Source organism: Anomaloglossus baeobatrachus, chromosome 2, assembly GCF_048569485.1.
Source record: "Anomaloglossus baeobatrachus isolate aAnoBae1 chromosome 2, aAnoBae1.hap1, whole genome shotgun sequence".
NCBI lineage: Eukaryota > Metazoa > Chordata > Amphibia > Anura > Aromobatidae > Anomaloglossus > Anomaloglossus baeobatrachus.
The window spans coordinates 521360659-521379348 of record NC_134354.1 but is presented as its reverse complement, the minus strand read 5'-3'; the positions used below and the strand labels follow the sequence as shown (position 1 = coordinate 521379348).

Sequence of the window (18690 nt, the reverse complement as noted above, 5' to 3'; positions counted from 1 at the left end):
AAGCTCACATCTCTTACTGAATTTGGTGCATCATACTCCAGTGCACGCCATCAAGACTGGTACAAAAAACGTCAGTTTTCATGAATCGGTACCTTAGAGTTTATGATACTTTAAAGTGAGACAATTCAATAACACAATAGTCACATTTCCTTCATTTCAATGGAACATGTTACAAGTGAAAAGGTTTTGGTACCATGTTAGCCAGTTGAAAAATTATTGAATGCTCTCACTGAGAACATTCAATAATTAATGGAACATGTAACACATCAAAGTGTCTGTACAGCAGTAGCTTGATTGAAAATTCAATTAATAGACTCATTTACAAAATATAATGTAAAAGTAATCAAGTATTCTTTTATTACTCTCTCTAGAATGTTACATGCAGATGCTGGCGCCACTTGTTATAGTTACTTTGGCTTTCATAATATCTTTGATGATTAATATAGCGCACTGTAGAGTAAAACGCAAAAAAGGTAAGTGCTTTCACTTTTTACCATTAACTAAGATTTTTGTTAATCGTTAAAGTATAGGAACATTGGAGTCATGTTTTAGAGCAAAAAAATGATTGTGCGGCAAACTTGTAACAAATCTGCAATAACATTTTTCAGTGGATTTCACCGCTTTCTCATCAAAGGGTAAAATTTGCAGTAAATGATGCACAACAAAAGTCTATATCTAATGACAGTGTAAAACATGCAATCATAATATAGTTGCTATAGTTTTTGTTTCTTACAATTTTATGCTCAACTGTATATAAAGATACAATTTAGCTACTTGTAAGTAGTATGGTATCTTTTTAATTTGCCAACAAACAACATCTAGATACAATTACTACAGTAAATGCTGTTTTCACATATCTTTAGCTCAGTAGAATCATCATAGGATACAATATTATCCTTTTGTTTTTTAACTAAACATATCCTATATGCACTGTCAATAAACATGGTATGAATAAACCCTGAAGCTCATATTTGCTAATTACTTACTACCATGTTTCTAGAATCCCAGTGTGGCGCCCTGGCCTAGCCAGGTCATCACAGATAACATACAAACACCCCCCACCCCCACTAGACAGGGACACCAGCCAAACAAAAACCCTTGTTGCCTCCCTCCAGTGTCTGATGTCCACACCAGGTGGGGTGGAGCTAAGCGGTTGGCCCCACCCACCGAGGAGTTCACAGGCCTGGAGGCGGGAAAAGTGACAGTTGAGTGTAGGAGTTTGAAATGAGAGGAGTGAACACTTGGGTGTCTTGGTTTGTGGCCCAGGCACTGACAGCAAGGTTGGCAGATGGTGGTGGCCGTCTGCAGGAGTGGTGGAGCAACGCGGAACCGTAGGACCGGGGACGGGCGACGGCCCGCTGGTACCGACTGGGGAGCGAAGTGAAGCCAGCACACACAGGCAGGGCCATCGGACCCCGACCAGGCTTGGAGCTGCCGACAATAGTCAGATCCAAATGTGACTGGAACCCCAGGGGTTTCACAACAGCAAAAGTCCCAATTGAAGGCAACAGCCCACACCGTGAGGGTATACAGCTACCGCCTAAGGCTAGAGACCCAAGGGCCAGCGTCTGCGGGCAACCGGGCTCCTCCGGTACCCATACACCAGGGAGCGGACTACCGTTGGGAATCCATAGTAGTCAGAAAGAGAACATTAAGGTGCAGGGAAAGACAGCCGCCATCACCTGTCCGGGGAGAAGCACTGCAGCCGGCTGCGGGACCCGTCCATCCAGCCGTTTGGTTTACCAAGGACTTTGTACCTTTCTTGCTGAGTGAGTACACCCGTGCCATCCGGCACCGCGTCGCGCTGTCCCTGCAACCCTGCACCGCACCAACCCTGCCTCCTCGTCACATAATCGGGCCCCGGGACCACCAACCCCTACCCACGGAGGGGGAAAACAACATCCCAGCTGCTCCTTACCATCGCTCCCGGGATCCCCGTCATCAGCAGCGGTGGTGCCTGTCTTCACCATGACCCGTGGATGGCGTCACGGACTAAATCCCCCAAACCAACCACTCCTTTCACTCACGGGCGAGGAGCGCCGCTCGAATCCCCGGATCCGGCCCACCGCTCGAGCCACCGAGCAGCCGCAGCAGCACCGGACCCGAGCGTTAGCGAGAGCGCAGCAGCGACGGCGTCCTCCCCGCCCGCGACACCAGCAATATGTGGGTAACCCTGTAGCCAGTGTTAAATTTCTGTGTAGTGATATTAAAGGGAACCTGTTAGGTCCCCCATACTCTCCAACCCAGCAATATTCACATATATGTGATTAATTTACCTGCCTAACCAGTCCTCTATAATGTTATTTACTTAAAAAGGATTTATAAACTCCGCTGTTCCTATTCTAATTATGCCTTTGCCTAGTCGCAGGGGTGTTAGTTCCTCAGAGTTGTTGGCGCTCTTTCCCTGTTATCATGCCCCTGTGGGTGTGAGAACATGATTTTCATGAACCAGCGTCACCACCAGCTCCTGGAAATCTGGTACATGCTTGTGGCTTTGTTTACTCACGTTTAGCCTCTGAAACTGCGTGTATGTGTCCTGGCTTCAGAGGCACACTGCGCATGATGGAATGTGTACATCTGGCTTCAGAGGCTCAACGTGAGTGAACAAAGCCATGCACATGCACAAGATTTCCAAGAGCTGGCGGTGATGCCAACTCTTGGAAATCATGTTGTCACTCCCACAAGGGTGTGATAACATGGAAAGAGGGCCGACTAGTCTGGGAAGCTAATGCCCCATCGACTAGTCAAAGGTATATTTAGCATAGGAAAAGTTTAGGTTATATATCTGTTTTTTGAACTTTGAGTTAAGTGAATAGCATTATACTGGGCTGGTTAGGCAGGAAATTTAGTCATACAGACAAGAATTCTGCTGGGTTGGAGGGCATAGGGGACCTGACAGGAAACATGTTAAAAGATTCAAGCTTCCCAAACCATGGCCAGCATGAATTAGGTTCTGGCTGCGTGACTGCAGCCAAGTATGTTTTACTCTGGAATGCAATGAAGTTTTAACGTAAACATACATTGAAAAAAAACTGGACTAAAACTTCAAACCTGTTTAGTTTAGTATGCCATTTTGCACACTAGTCTTGAGCAGGACCACGGTGGTAAAATGAGTCTAATTCATTAAGAGATGCACACCTTTTAAGGAAACAGGTACATCTTATCATTGGACAGAAATGACATTTTATGGTGAAATTGGAGAAGCTAGACAAGGTGTAAAATAGCAAAAGTCATTAGGTTTTTGAACAACATCAAGGTTGAAGATGTGTTCCTCACCAGAAAACTGGCAAAACACCTTCATGAATCAGCCCCTATTCTTTTTTAGATTGACTAATCCTATGTGTCTCCAGTTGGCTCTTTCCACTTTTAAACTTTTGACAGACAGGTATCTCCATATCTGCACACATGGGATATAATGTGGAGAATAGGTATTTGCAGATGACCATGCTGCTGAAGAGGAGAGTTCCACGCTCCAAAGTAGAGTCAAGTAGCTTTATTTAAGGATTTCTAGTTGGAACAGTACTCTTTTTCAAAATAACTACAGATAGCAGTCTGTATTTTGAAAAGGATTAATTTCAAACCAGAAATGCATAAATTAAAGCTACTTGACTCCACCTTGGAGTGTTTAACTCTCATTTTCTACAGCAGCATGGTCATCTTTAAATTCTTCACCCTGCCTACTGGTGTGACGGCAGAAGATAATCTTAACACAGGCTTTTATTTAAGTTGTGACAATCACATACTGTATGCATCAGGTGAGCAATATGTCATCCCCTACCCCTAAACTATTACTCAATGTCTCCGTATGTACACTTGTTTCCTTTCTTTCCTTTTTTATCTATACACATAAAAAGAAACCTCACAGTTAACTGGAGTAGGGCAGGGCTAAACTGATGCTTCTGGGTAGTGGCCTCAGACTAGTCAACCGAGACACCCAGGAGTCAATTAATTAAAACCGACATTTTGCACAATCGTCTCATTGACAAGCTTGCTGGACTATGATGCTCCAAAATCATTAAGAGGCAGATACAAATGAATGAATTTGGCACATCTTGTAATTTATGTGCACCTCACCAGAAATTCTACTTTAGTTTGGGACTAGAGTAGCATTAAATAACCGCTGACACTTATGGTGAATTTGATGTGTGAGCATATCCATGCCCTGTCCTGCCCTGGTTCCTCTCCAGCTTTGCTAAAAGTTGCTAAAAAATATGCAACTTTGCAATGTGTTTTGCGCCAGTTTTCTCAGTTTTGATGACTCACTTCCTACGTTTCCTGCTGGCATTTTCAAGGTGTGTAAATTTTGAAACACTGCATGGTTGTCCTAGTCTTTTTTAGAGCCCAAAATTCTATAATTAGCTTGCTATTTCTTAGTTAAAGGGTTATCTGGGCCTTTTATTATTTTTACATCTAGGAACTAAAAACTAACATATAGTTACTAACTGTCCACCTGTTCTGCCCATCATCAATCACTGACAGTTCAGAGTGGTCACGGGCTGCGATTCTTTGGCTTGTGCTGATGTGGTGGAGGGCACGAGGCAGGCATGTGTAGTAGTCGTAGCAGCAGGGCACAACAGGTCACAGCACAGCCTGTCCTTAACCCTTCGCCACCCCGTCGCCGCACCACACACAGGAGGACTTAGCAACAGTCTCAGGTGTCACATATTCACTTCTCTTCATCAGACAATAAAGTTGAGGCTCACTTCCAACTTTATTCCTGGGAACTTGTTACAACTTTGGTCCACATCTTGCTGGCACCGGTATCCATCTCAAATGGGTTCCTTCTCCTGTTCACACGATACAGGTTTGCAGCAATCGGTCCTCTGGCACCTGGGCACTATCTAAAGTCTAAAGCTCTTTCTTTCCTTCACTTCACTTCTTTACTTTCCCTCACTTCACTCCTCACACAGGGGTCCGCTTCCATTCAGAGGTCTCCCTTTGTGCCAGGCCATCTAGGCATACCCCACCACAAGGGGGAGACTGACCTTTTTCCATGAGTGAGGGCCTCCTTCCGTTCCCAAAAGCAGTAGCCGATGCCAGACCCCCGACTGTCGGACTAAACATCTTTCTCGGGGGGGGACGCGGTTCCACAATCCATCCAAGTTCCTGGGTGTCGCAGCCGTGGGGGTAACCCATAGGGTCAGGATCTGTTACTGACATCTTACATCTACATCTCACTGGGGACTCTCCTTTTTCTCTACCATCTACTTTCCCTTATATACCTCTGTTCTCCTCCCCCCTCTGTCTACCCAGGTGCCAGGACATAGCCGACGCAACACTGCCACCTGGTGGCAAATTATACAAGTATTTTTAATAACAGGCCATAAGTGTGCCTGGTACAGATGCAGGGGTGGGCCTAACCCTTAACCCCCCTACACTGATGTCATGTTGACTGATAATCATCTCCTTTTCTACTGTACTACATTGATGGGGAATCTCTGCCAATGTAATGTTGATTTACAGCCTGCTCCCTGCTGCCCATCTGTGGGAAGTCAGCTGTCAATCAGCATAATGTCTGCAGTGATTCCCAGTTGACAGAGCGAAAGAGGATAAGCTTCTCTGGTGACGAGTGGTGAATTAAAGCAGCAGAATTGCTGGCTGAGCCATAACAGATCGTCACTGCGTAGAACAGGTAGGTAGTTAACAACTACCTGGTTGTTAGTTTTTAGCGTAATACACACAAATATTAAATGTCCTGGATAAACCCTTTAGGCCTCTTTCACACGTCCGTGAAAATCACGAACGTTTTTCACGGACGTGTCAAAGGTGCGTATTGTCCTCCGTGTGCCGTGTTTATGGCACACGTGTGTTCTCTGTGTGTTATCCGTGATAACACACGGTGAATGGAAGCTTTCTGATCACCTGTCCCTGGCGTTGCTGTCCGTGGTTCTGATCTTCCGTCTCCGGTCCTGCCGACTCCCCGCTGCTGCTTCCGGCCCGCAGTGGAGTGAATATGCAATGAGCATAATGAGCGGGGGTCGGAAGCAAGTGACTGCAGTGCTGGAGAAGGCAAGTATAGAAATTCTTTTTATTTCACAGACGCATGTGTTTTCCCCGGTGCGTGTCACATGGATCACATCCGTGTGGTCCGTGTGACACCCATGATGCCGGAGAAAAACGGACATGTCTATGTGTGGAGCACACGGGCACACGTATGCTCCTCATGAACACACTGTCCATTACAAAACACGCATTGATTTTAATGGGTGTATGTGTGCCTGTGTCTCCGGCACTTGAGGAAACGGGCCAAACACGTACTGAAAACACGGACGTGTGAAAGAGGGCTTAAGCAAAATTGCAGACACCCTTTTTATAACACAGAAATCATTAGTCAAGTATTTAAAGGATATCTTTTGCTAACTCAATTGAGAGCCACATAATATAGGAAAAAAGCTGAGAAAGCTGAGCTGAGAAAGATAACCACCCCCACACCAGGTTCTCTATATGGAATATCTATAGACAGAGATCAGCTAATCAATGGGGGAGGGGGAATTGTCAAATTTTTGTAGTCCAGGCAATGACAATCCAAAGTGATAACATCTTCACTATAAGTAAACAACAGCACACAAGATAATAAATGACACATTGTTGAACTCTGTGTTTCAGCATCTGTCTACTACTATCTTCAGTCTACATAGCAAAAACCTACGGACAGATTCCCTTTAAAAATATTTTTTCACAAATTGACAATCTTTTTAATATCTTTATGCATTATTGACATCCCCTCTTTTTTAATTATTTTTTTTCTTTCTACAAATATAGTAAATGTCATGAAATATAGCAGCCAGGGCACCATAAGGTATGTATCAATGTCTATTTCAGTGTTTCATTTAGTGATTGATTGTGGTTTTAAAAAATCTGACACTTTATGACGACATACATTACTCACAAAATGATAGGGATATTTGGCTTTCGGTTGAAATTTCAGGATGATCCTAAAATGTTCTCTAACATTTTCATGTGAACTGTATTCATGGAACGTGGACTACGGCGGAAATTCATGGAAATATTTTTTTCATATCTGTTTTTTTTTATTACTGGTTTATTAATGGGGGTGTCTGATACATGCCTCTCCATTACAAACACCAAGGCTTGATGCCAGTTGACATTACAAAGTTGAAATCAACCTCCCAAAATTTTACCCCGATTGCCACCGCAGCAGGGCAGTCGAGAAGAGCCGAGGCAAAGCGCCAAACTTGGTGCATCTATTGTAGTGTAGTACAGTAAATTACACTTGCAAGGCACTAATTATATATCTGTCAGATATCTATGTTTCATGTGTGTGTAGTTTACTGTACTTGTTAATAAATAAATAAATGAAAAAAAGGATTTGGAGTTTCCCCTGTTCTTGATAACCAGCCAAGGTAAAGCAGACAGCTATGGGATGATATTATCAGTCTGGGAAGGTCCATGGATATTGACCCTATCCCAGCCTAAAAAACAGCGCACAGCTGCCTCAGAATTGGCACAACCATTAGATGCACCAATTTTGGCACTTTTCTACGTCTATTGACAGTTTTCCTGTTATGGTGGCAATCAAGGTAATATATCTTGGGGTTGATGTAAGCTGTGTAATGTCAGCTAGCATCAAGCCCAGTTGTTAGTAATGGATAGACGTCTATCAGACACCCACATTACTAACTAAGTAATTCAAAAAATAAAACCTCACACAGGAAAAAAAAAAATTGAAAATTTCACTAAAGACTTTTCACACTTTCCCTCGTTCACCAATTTATGATCAAAAATGTTCCCTCAAAGTTCCTTCATAGTCCATTGTCCCCGAATGCAGCTCTGGTGACTGTGAGTAGCAGTAAAGTACATCTATAACAGCTGCTGGCTGGTGACAACAACTCTCATCACCGTCGCTGGGTCTTGCTGAGCGCAGCTTTGATGAGAATTATCATCAGTACCCGGCACCTGTGAATAGCTGTATCTTAAAGCTATTGATATTGAAGGTCACTGGAGCTGCATTTAGGAAATGTGGACTATGACGGAGGAGGTTTGTGGAAACATTTTTGATAATAAATTTTTGAATGAGGTATACTGTAGGGGAGTCTTCATTCAAATAAAGTATTGTTTCTTGTGTGTTTGTTTGGATTACTGGGTTAGTAATGGAGGGGTCTGATAGATAACTCTCCATTACTAACCCCTGGACTTGATGCAAGCTGATATTACACAGCTGATATCACCACTCAAAAATATTACACCTATTGACACCTTACCAAGGCAATCGGAAAGAGTCAGGCAAAGCACAGAATTGGAGCATCTAATGCATGGAGCCAATTCTGGGCAGCTGTGGGCTGGTATTTTTAGGCTTGGAAGGACCCAATACCATGGACCTTCCCAGCCTGATAATATCAGCCCCCAGCTGTCTGCTTTACCTTGTTTAGTTATCAAAATAGGGGGGACGCCATGTAATTTTTTAAAATTATTTAGATAGTTTCCAGCAGCGACCTCGAAGTCAGATGCATCCAGGCAATTTCCCCACATTGTTCCGATTCCATTGAAACGCTGTTTCCATCTATTTCAGCTCTTTTTCTGCCCCCCCAGGCCTCTTCTTATGGTCTTTTGGAAAAATGCTCGAGTTTCCCATTGACTTCCATTATACTCATTACTTTAGTCAAGCCTGTCTGAGCTTCTGACCTGCTCGATTCAACTACCGAACACTTAAGTATTTTAGTGCTCGCTCATCACTAATGCTGAGCAGAAGTGATGGCCGCCATCAATGTTGCCACAAGACTAGCCTTTGGTGGTGGTGGTGTTACAGCATGAGCAGATGTGTCTAGTCAATACACAACTGCCTACACTTTGTGAATGTTACAGTGACATACCCCTACTAATTGGATAAAACCATTAATCCATCATTGTCGTTCTGCATGAACAACACAGACCTAATTTCAAATTCATGGACAATAATTCTCCAGTTCATTGAGGTCGCATCATTAGGGAAATACTGCTGGAGACTATAGAGACCTTATTGGAGTGGATGGCATGTTCTCCAGACCTGAATCCCATAGAAAACCTATGGGATCTTCTGAGTCGCCATGTAGAGGCTTGTAACTCTATATCTCAGAACTTCAATGACCTGAGGGCCGCCATTCAACAAAAGTGGGATGTCATGTGCCACGGAGTCACATATCAAATAGCCTAAAAAGTGTCACACATGCACAATTAGTAGTCCACTTGCAGCTCTAAAATGGCTACCACAAACAAGCTTGGTGCAATCTACAACATTTCCTAGAACCAAGGGGCTTCCCTGACCTTCAGTCTTTAATCCTTATACAGGAATCTGTACGTAAACAGAGGTTCCTGGGTAAGGGTCACAGTGTCAGCTGCTGTTAGGTGACCCAGCTGGCAAGAAGGATAGTCCAGAAGCCAGGTCAGGGTCAGATCAAGAGATAGTCTGACCATGTGTTTGTAGGCGTGCCTCAAGACTTCCTTGGGATTATATGTCATTGCACTTAGTGTTTTTAACCATTTAGTGTGATTGCTTTTCCCCTCAATACTTAATTAAAATATTAATGATAAAGTTATATTTTAGTTTGTCTGTAAAGCCGAGATCAATGAACAGGAAAATCAGATCAAAATACAGGAGTTCAGGAGAAAGGCACAAACTAGAAACTCTAATGACTGGCAGTGGGCGCTGGCTCTCTGGGGTTGACATAGAGCAACCCCACCGAGTGCTGATAGCAGACAGAAATCAAGACAACAAGATTAATGCCACAGCCTCTAGACTGGACAGATCCGCAAGTCCCAGGAACAAAATAGGAAAATTATATCAAGCATCACTGCAACAACAGTGTGGCATTGCCTAGTGGCCTAAGTAGGAACTGGCACAGATGTTACAAAAAGGCTCAAATAGAATAATGAATGGAATGCAAACAAAAAAGTCTCTAAACAACAAAACTAGACAAAAACAACTACACAGGCAACGATAAATCGGAGCCAAGTCATTTACATCTGAAATCAACTGTAGGGGAGAGCTCACCAAACATATTAGATGGCACAGCCGGTCCTGCTGAAATTAGTGTGTTCAGCATACTTTAATGAGTATGGAGACCGTAAACCTCTCTTATCTTTCAGCTTAGCTTATAGTACCCCAGCTTATTATAAGTAGATGGCATATAAGTTTTTAGAGCAGCATAAACATTGAAGAAGCTGCAGTAATTGCACAAGTGCCTTTGCCCCGATGGAATAGTAGATTGGCAAAGACACAGAGAGCTAACCGGTCTTATATTATTGGCCTTTCATAAAGAGCCCAATCTTTTTTACCTGTTCTATAGAGTACAGGTACTTAAAAAAGTAGTATTATGTGTTAGCATTTGGAGTACTTGTCTAACTATAAACACTTGCAAAACTTTGATATACAATTAAAATATAAACAAATACCTAAATATTTCAGTACCGGTAATAAGTAAATTATTTTAATCTAATTTTTCTGCAGTTATGACCAGCAGTATATTGAAAATAACCCAATATATGGTAATCTCAGTCTGCCAATTCTTGGTAAGTAAATATCAATTTTGTCAAATGTGGTTCTTAATGTAAAAATATAATAAAATTAAATATTGGCCAAATTAGGGCTAGAAATTGAAAAATATTTCCTTTTCATAATGTACTACACTTAGGCAGTAGTCCCACTCCATTAGTGAGTGGGAATAATGGAAACTATGAACCTCTATTACTAGATGTGTTTTTACAATGACTATGTGCTTGATTCAACTAGACCAGCATTTTTAATGCCATGCTTGATGAGGTGGCGGGATGGAGTGGGAGGCACTTCATCCTCTAAGAAGCTGCTGTAACTCCCCGTCACGCCTGTTGCCATCCCAGCTCTGCCCAACACCAGGCTGCACAGATATTTTCCACCTTTTCAAAGCATTTTACACCTAAAATATTAATCTGAAATATATTAAGATAGTCTGGCACCGGGTTTTTGTCTCCCTCAGAGTGGCATGATGTAGGGTAAAGACCTTGATTTCAGTGATGTGATACTTAGGCGGGCTTTGCACACTACGACATCGCAGGTGCGATGTCGGTGGGGTCAAATTGAAAGTTATGCACATCTGGCATCGCATGCGACATCGTAGTGTGTAAAGCCTAGATGATACGATTAACGAGCGCAAAATCGTCATAATCGTATCGTCGGCGTAATCCATAATTCCACTGATGCGACGGTCCGATGTTGTTCCTCGCTCCTGCGGCAGCACACATCGATGTGTGTGAAGTCGCAGGAGCGAGGAACATCTCCTACCGGCGTCACCGCGGCTTCCGTAGGATATGCGGAAGGAAGGAGGTGGGCAGGATGTTTACATCCTGCTCATCTCCGCCCCTCCGCTCCTATTGGCCACCTGCCGTGTGACGTCGCTATGACGCCGCACGACCCGCCCCACTAGGAAGGAGGCGGGTCGCCGGCCAGAGCAACGGTCGCAGGGCAGGTGAGTGCATGTGAAGCTGGCGTAGCGATAATGTTCGCTACGCCAGCTATCACACGATATCGTACCTGCGACGGGGGCGGGGACTATTGCGTGCAACATCGCAGCATCGGCTTGCGATGTCGCAACGTGAAAAGCTGCCCTTACAGTGCTGGCCAAAAGTATTGGCACCCCTGCAATTCTGTCAGATAATACTGTTTCTTCTTGAAAATTATTGCAATCACAAATTCTTTGATATTATTATCTTCATTTATTTTGCTTGCAATGAAAAAACACAAAAGAGAATGAAACAAAAATCAAATCATTGATCATTTCACACAAAACTCCAAAAATGGGCCAGACAAAAGTATTGGCACCCTTAGCTTAATACTTGGTTGCACCGAACAACCGCTTTCGGTAACCATCAATGAGTTTCTTACAATGCTCTGCAGGAATTTTAACAAATAGGAATAACGTTTGGAACACCATTCTAAGTCCGAACTGGGTGCAAAAACCTAAAAAAAATCACTATGGGGAGATAAGGTATGCACACCAGTGACTATGTAAGGGGAATACATGAAATAGCAGAAACTGCTGTGTGAATACTGACTTGAAAAATCCAATAGCTATATGCAAGAGTAAATATGTGAAAAATTGAATCTGCATTACTGCCATGAACATATGAATCAAGAGAAATTTAGCTACTGAATTGATCAATACAATAGAGCCCCAACACTACGCCAAAGTATTTCTCTACGTTGGGGTCCCTAGCTTGTGTGTGTCCTCTCATGCAGTTAAAAAAACTTACCGTGTATGGGAAGCTGAGACCCAGGCTATTTATGCGTATGATATGGATTGGCAATAGGTGTGGTTGGGGAGGGTTCACAAACGAAAAAATACTAACAAATAGGAATAACGTTTGGAACACCATTCTAAGTCCGAACTGGGTGCAAAAACCTAAAAAAAATCACTATGGGGAGATAAGGTATGCACACCAGTGACTATGTAAGGGGAATACATGAAATAGCAGAAACTGCTGTGTGAATACTGACTTGAAAAATCCAATAGCTATATGCAAGAGTGAATATGTGAAAAATGGAATCTGCATTACTGCCATGAACATATGAATCAAGAGAAATTTAGCTACTGAATTGATCAATGCAATAGAGCCCCAACACTACGCCAAAGTATTTCCCTACGTTGGGGTCCCTAGCTTGTGTGTGTCCTCTCATGCAGTTAAAAAAACTTACCGTGTATGGGAAGCTGAGACCCAGGCTATTTATGCGTATGATATGGATTGGCAATAGGTGTGGTTGGGGAGGGTTCACAAACGAAAAAATACTAACAAATAGGAATAACGTTTGGAACACCATTCTAAGTCCGAACTGGGTGCAAAAACCTAAAAAAACATCACTATGGGGAGATAAGGTATGCACACCAGTGACTATGTAAGGGGAATACATGAAATAGCAGAAACTGCTGTGTGAATACTGACTTGAAAAATCCAATAGCTATATGCAAGAGTGAATATGTGAAAAATGGAATCTGCATTACTGCCATGAACATATGAATCAAGAGAAATTTAGCTACTGAATTGATCAATACAATAGAGCCCCAACACTACGCCAAAGTATTTCTCTACGTTGGGGTCCCTAGCTTGTGTGTGTCCTCTCATGCAGTTAAAAAAAAACTTACCGTGTATGGGAAGCTGAGACCCAGGCTATTTATGCGTATGATATGGATTGGCAATAGGTGTGGTTGGGGAGGGTTCACAAGCGAAAAAATACTAACAAATAGGAATAACGTTTGGAACACCTCTTGCATATAGCTATTGGATTTTTCAAGTCAGTATTCACACAGCAGTTTCTGCTATTTCATGTATTCCCCTTACATAGTCACTGGTGTGCATACCTTATCTCCCCATAGTGATGTTTTTTTAGGTTTTTGCACCCAGTTCGGACTTAGAATGGTGTTCCAAATGTTATTCCTATTTGTTAGTATTTTTTCGTTTGTGAACCCTCCCCAACCACACCTATTGCCAATCCATATCATACGCATAAATAGCCTGGGTCTCAGCTTCCCATACACGGTAAGTTTTTTTGTAACTGCATGAGAGGACACACACAAGCTAGGGACCCCAACGTAGAGAAATACTTTGGCGTAGTGTTGGGGCTCTATTGTATTGATCAATTCAATAGCTAAATTTCTCTTGATTCATATGTTCATGGCAGTAATGCAGATTCCATTTTTCACATATTCACTCTTGCATATAGCTATTGGATTTTTCAAGTCAGTATTCACACAGCAGTTTCTGCTATTTCATGTATTCCCCTTACATAGTCACTGGTGTGCATACCTTATCTCCCCATACTGCAGGAATTTTAGACCATTCTTCTTTGGCAAACTGCTCCAGGTCCCTGAGATTTGAAGGGTGCCTTCTCCAAACTGCCATTTTGAGATCTCTCCACAGGTGTTTTATGGGATTCAGGTCTGGACTCATTGCTGGCCACTTTAGTAGTCTCCAGTGCTTTCTCTCAAACCATTTTTTAGTGCTTTTTTAAGAGTGTTTTGGGTCATTGTCCTGCTGGAAGACCCATGACCTCTGAGGAAGACCCAGCTTTCTCACACTAGGCCCTACATTATGCTGCAAAATTTGTTGGTAATCTTCAGACTTCATAATGCCATGCACACGGTCAAGCAGTCCAGTGACAGAGGCAGCAAAGCAATCCCAAAACATCAGGGAACCTGCGCCATGTTTGACTGTAGGGATCAAGTTATTTTCTTTGAATGCCTCTTTTTTTTTCCTGTAAATTCTATGTTGATGGCTTTTCCCAAAAAGCTCTACTTTTGTCTCATCTGACCAGAGAACATTCTTCCAAAACCTTTTAGGCTTTCTCAGGTAAATTTTGGCAAACTCCAGCCTGGCTTTTTTATGTCTCGGGGTAAGATGTGGGGTCTTCCTGGGTATCCTACCATACAGTCCCTTTTAATTGAGACGCCAACGGCTAGTACGGGTTGACACTGTTGTACCCTCGGACTGCAGAGCATCTTGAACTTGTTTGGATGTTAGTCGAGGTTCTTTATCCACCATCCGCACAATTTTGCGTTGAAATCTCTCGTCAATTTTTCTTTTCCTTTCACATCTAGGGAGGTTAGCCACAGTGCCATGGGCTTTAAACTTCTTGATGACACTGCGCACCGTAGACACAGGAACTTTCAGGTCTTTGGAAATGGACTTGTAGCCTTGAGATTGCTCATGCTTCCTCCCATTTTGGATTCTCAAGTCCTCAGACAGTTCTTTGGTCTTCTTTATTTTCTCCATGCTCAATGTGGTACACACAAGGAGACAGGACAGAGGTTGAGTCAACTTTAATCCATGTCATGTGGCTGCAACTGTGATTTAGTTATTGCCAACACCTGTTAGGTGCCACAGGTAAGTTACAGGTGCTGTTAATTACACAAATTAGAGAAGCATCACATGATTTTTCAAACAGTGCCAATACTTTTGTCCACCCCCTTTTTTTATGTTTGGTGTGGAATTATATCCAATTTGGCTTTTTGACATATTTTTTTTTTTTCATTGAAGACAAATTAAATAAAGATAATAATACCAAAGAATTTGTGACTGCAATCATTTTCAGGAAGAAACTGAGTATTCTCTGACAGAGTTGCACGGGTGCCAATACTTTTGGCCAGCACTGTAGGCTGGGGCCACACGGGGATCTACTGCGATCCTCGCATGACACTCGGCTCATGTTGACAGCACAGCAGGAGCCGAGTGTCATGCGAGTGTCCCTGTGACTGAGGTCCAATCATGTGATCGGACCTCAGCTGCGGGGGGCAGGCCGGCTCTGAGGAGTGGCGGACCAGCGCTAAGGAGGGGCGGGCAGGCGCTGCGGAGGAGAGGGCGGGATTTATCTCCCCTCTCCTCCGTAGCCGGCTATTGCCATTCTCGCCCTGCACGTGCGGTACACCGGTGTACGGAGAGTGCAGTGCGATTTTTCTCTCACCCCATAAATTTGAATGTGTGCGAGAGAAACCTGGATCGCATTACAGTAGCAGCTTGCTGTGATTATTTTCTCAGTCTGATTAGGGCTGAGAAAATAATCGCTCATGGGTGCTGATGTGAAGCCCCGCCGGTGTAGTATCGGTGCATACCTTCAGGGACTCCACGTAGCTGGTGCTGGTCACAGGTAGGGAATCTTCAGTTTTTGATCGTGACGCCACTCTCAGTATTTGCGGTCAGAGGGGACCGCCACTGCAGGTTAGAGGACGCCTGGGGCTGATGGTGGGTGCAGTCGGGTGTAGTAGCCTCCTGAGAGTGAGGCAAGCCCCAGGGCCCTTTGTAAAGCTGTAGTACCACAAGTCGCAGAATGACCACACACAGGCAGAGTGTCTTTCAGGGTTTTTACTCACTTCAGGTGGCAGGGTGAGTAACCCGGGCGTAGCTGGGATGAACCAGGTGGGAACCAGGTATCCTTCCGGCTGACTGTATGAGGGTGACTACAAACTCGCCTTCCTTAGCCCTTGGTGGTTTGGGGTGACCCCGACTTTGAGTCCCTATGGGGGTCACCCAGGGAAGATGCTCCAAGCCTCTCTCCCCTTCTTGTGTTGCCGTGTGCTTGTTCCCCGGGCCAGGCCACTCCAGCCTCTTGCCTCCTGTGACCTATGGGCCCTACTTGCGGTTACGTGGCTGCGGCTTTTGGTTGTTGTGGTGTGGGCTGTAAGAGCCCCACACCGGCAGGTTTAGCAGGGAAAGGTGAATCTATCCTCGCTTCGGGATCTGCCGCCCGGTTGGGCCTGGTGCTCTCTAGAAGTCTCCTTACTTCCCACTCCGTTGCACTCGCTAGCTGAAGCTGGCTTTCAGGCAGCACTTCTAGTTGACCGTTCTCCCCCGTCTGTAGCCACTGCGCGGGCGCTGTTAGACAGCATCAGCCCCACAGGTCTGCTCCTCACTGAGCCCTCTGGAGTTCTGCTCTAACCGACTCACTGCTCCTCCTCTCCTGTTCTTGCCTACGCCACCTAGCAACCAGACTCTCCACCACACCCCTTGAGAGGAGATGGAGGCTTTTTAACCCCCTGCCACTATTCCAGTGGAGGTATAGGCTTTGCCCCCTCCTGGGATCCCCAGGGGTCCTCTCATGGGTACATGTGTGAGACCTGATCACTATGCGCCTGTGTTCCACACCCCGGTCAGCCTTCTGGATTACCTGTATTGTACTGTCCCCAGCATGGGTGCAGTACTCAGTGGTGCCTGACCAGGTCAGGGGCGCCACATTCCCCCTTAGTTATCACCAGCACGTCCTCGGGCTGCAAGACAACATTTTAAAATGCATAAAACATTAAAACATGTAAAACATTTAAAAGCACCAGGTATCAGACATCACCACCCTCCACCCACAAGTCCGTTAACCCACCCAAAACCCTTTCACGTTGGCCGCGACTTCAGCCACTTCTGGCAGGATGTAGAGGCGGCTTTCATGGGCTGGTGGTTTCAGGGTATACCTGGCCTGGTGGATCCGCGCCGTCAGCCTCTTCTGGCAGGATGCAGAGGCGGCCTCCACAGTTGGTGCTGACCAGGTACCCTCTTTGTGGTGGTGAGCCAAGGCCCCATAAACAGGCGTGCTCTCTGGTCGCAGGTGAGCCAAGGCCCTTTTCTACGGACGGGCCCCCCTGGTTGCAGACGAGCCAAGCCCCTAAACAGGCTGGCCCTGGTGGTGGTGCCACTGGTGTAACTATTTACACTGCGAGAGTTTGTGGCTATAGCAAGTTCATAGCCTTAAAGTTTATTTCTCACAATAGTTTTTGTGGGCGCATTTCTTAAACGTTGCAAACAAAACTTGTCAAAACTTTAACTTCTGTACTTCTTTTCTGTACTTTACTTTACTCCTCTTTTTCACTAGGGCGAGGGCACGTTGGGCACTGGCACCTGTGACTTTCTTGCTCTTTGTCTCTTTCTTCATCTGTAGGATCTTTATCTTTCCGTTCTTGGTCTTCATCTGTTTCTACATCTGGTTCTTTATCTCTATCTTGTCTTTCTTGTCTTTCTTGTCTTTCTTGTCTTTCTTGTCTTTCTTGTCTTCCTTGTGGCATGGGATGGCTGTAGGGTTTGCTGGTACGTAAGGCTACATCAAGTGCGTACAAACCCCTTTCACCTTGGTGCATGGTAAACTGTACCAAATCTCCCATTTTCAGATTTCTGCAAGGGTGTCCTCTTGGCAGATGAGCGTTCACATCTCTGCGGTTTACAAATATCCCTTCTTTTATTCCTGGTGCTACAATGAAGCCATAACCACTTTTCAAGTTGAAATCTTCCACTACGCCATAACACAGGGGTCCTCTAGCCTGGGCTTTGGACTCTCTCAACAAACGCTTCTCCTTTAGGTCTCTGGCGGTGACTGCTCTCTGTTCAGGAGACTGTGGTGCTGGAGCAAACTGTGTTCTTCTGCGCCGTGTCTTGCGGGCTGGATCCATGCCTGTGGGCTCCCAGGTGAAGCTCTTAGGCAGCTCTTCTTCTGCAGAGGGGGTCAGGTCCTCCTCGTCCCAGCGGGAGTATGGCAGCATTTCCGGCTCCGAATACACATCTGCTACTGGTGGCACTGGAGTCGGAGTCAACCCTTCTGCTTCCTGGCCTCCTCTCCCCCTTAGTTCTTCCTGGCACTCCAGCTGTGGCAGTGCCGGGGATGGATGCTCTTCAGCCGGCCCAGGTGAGGGACTCCTTGGTGTAGCTGCTGCAGGAGTTAGCAGGAGACTCCTTGGGGTATGCGGAGGGGGGATGTATTGGCTCACCAACCATTGTGGAAATTTGGCCTCCAGGTCAGCCTTCATCTGCCAATATGCAGGGTCTTCACCCACCGTGGGCTGCCTATCAGGAACCTCTGTGGACCGGGGAGCGGTGTCTGCTCTGGCCTTACAGGCCGGGGTAAATGCTGAGGTAGTCTTTTCTTGGCGGGCCGCGCCTGGCATGGCGGCGGCCTGGTCTTGGCGGGCCGCGCCTGGCATGGCGGCGGCCTGGATCAGTGTCGCTGTTGCAGGAGGCTCTGTGCAGGCTGGGCTGGACGTCGCTGCAGCAGTCTGGGCTTGGCGGGCCGCGCCCTGTATGGCGGCGGCCTGGTCTTGGCGGGCCGCGCCCAGGATGGCAGCGGCCTGGTCCTGGCGGGCCGGGCAGGGCATCGCTGCAGGGACTGGGTCTTGGTGGGCCGAGCAGGGCATCGCTGCAGCCGCTGGGGCTTGGAGGGCCGCACCTGGCGTGGCTGCGGCCTGCTTCAGCGTCGCC

General features: G+C 45.3%; 1 protein-coding gene across 1 annotated transcript in view; it reads left to right on the top strand.

Moving 5' to 3' along the window:
• Positions 1 to 377: 377 nt before the first annotated feature.
• Positions 378 to 18690, top strand: part of TRAT1 (T cell receptor associated transmembrane adaptor 1) — a 41612-nt gene continuing 23299 nt past the window's right edge. Inside the window, exons 1-3 of the mRNA XM_075334298.1 lie at positions 378 to 473; positions 6763 to 6799; positions 10445 to 10506. Of these exons, the coding sequence (XP_075190413.1) occupies positions 380 to 473; positions 6763 to 6799; positions 10445 to 10506 (193 nt within the window). The 5' untranslated portion in view covers positions 378 to 379. The remainder of the gene's footprint in view (positions 474 to 6762; positions 6800 to 10444; positions 10507 to 18690) is intronic.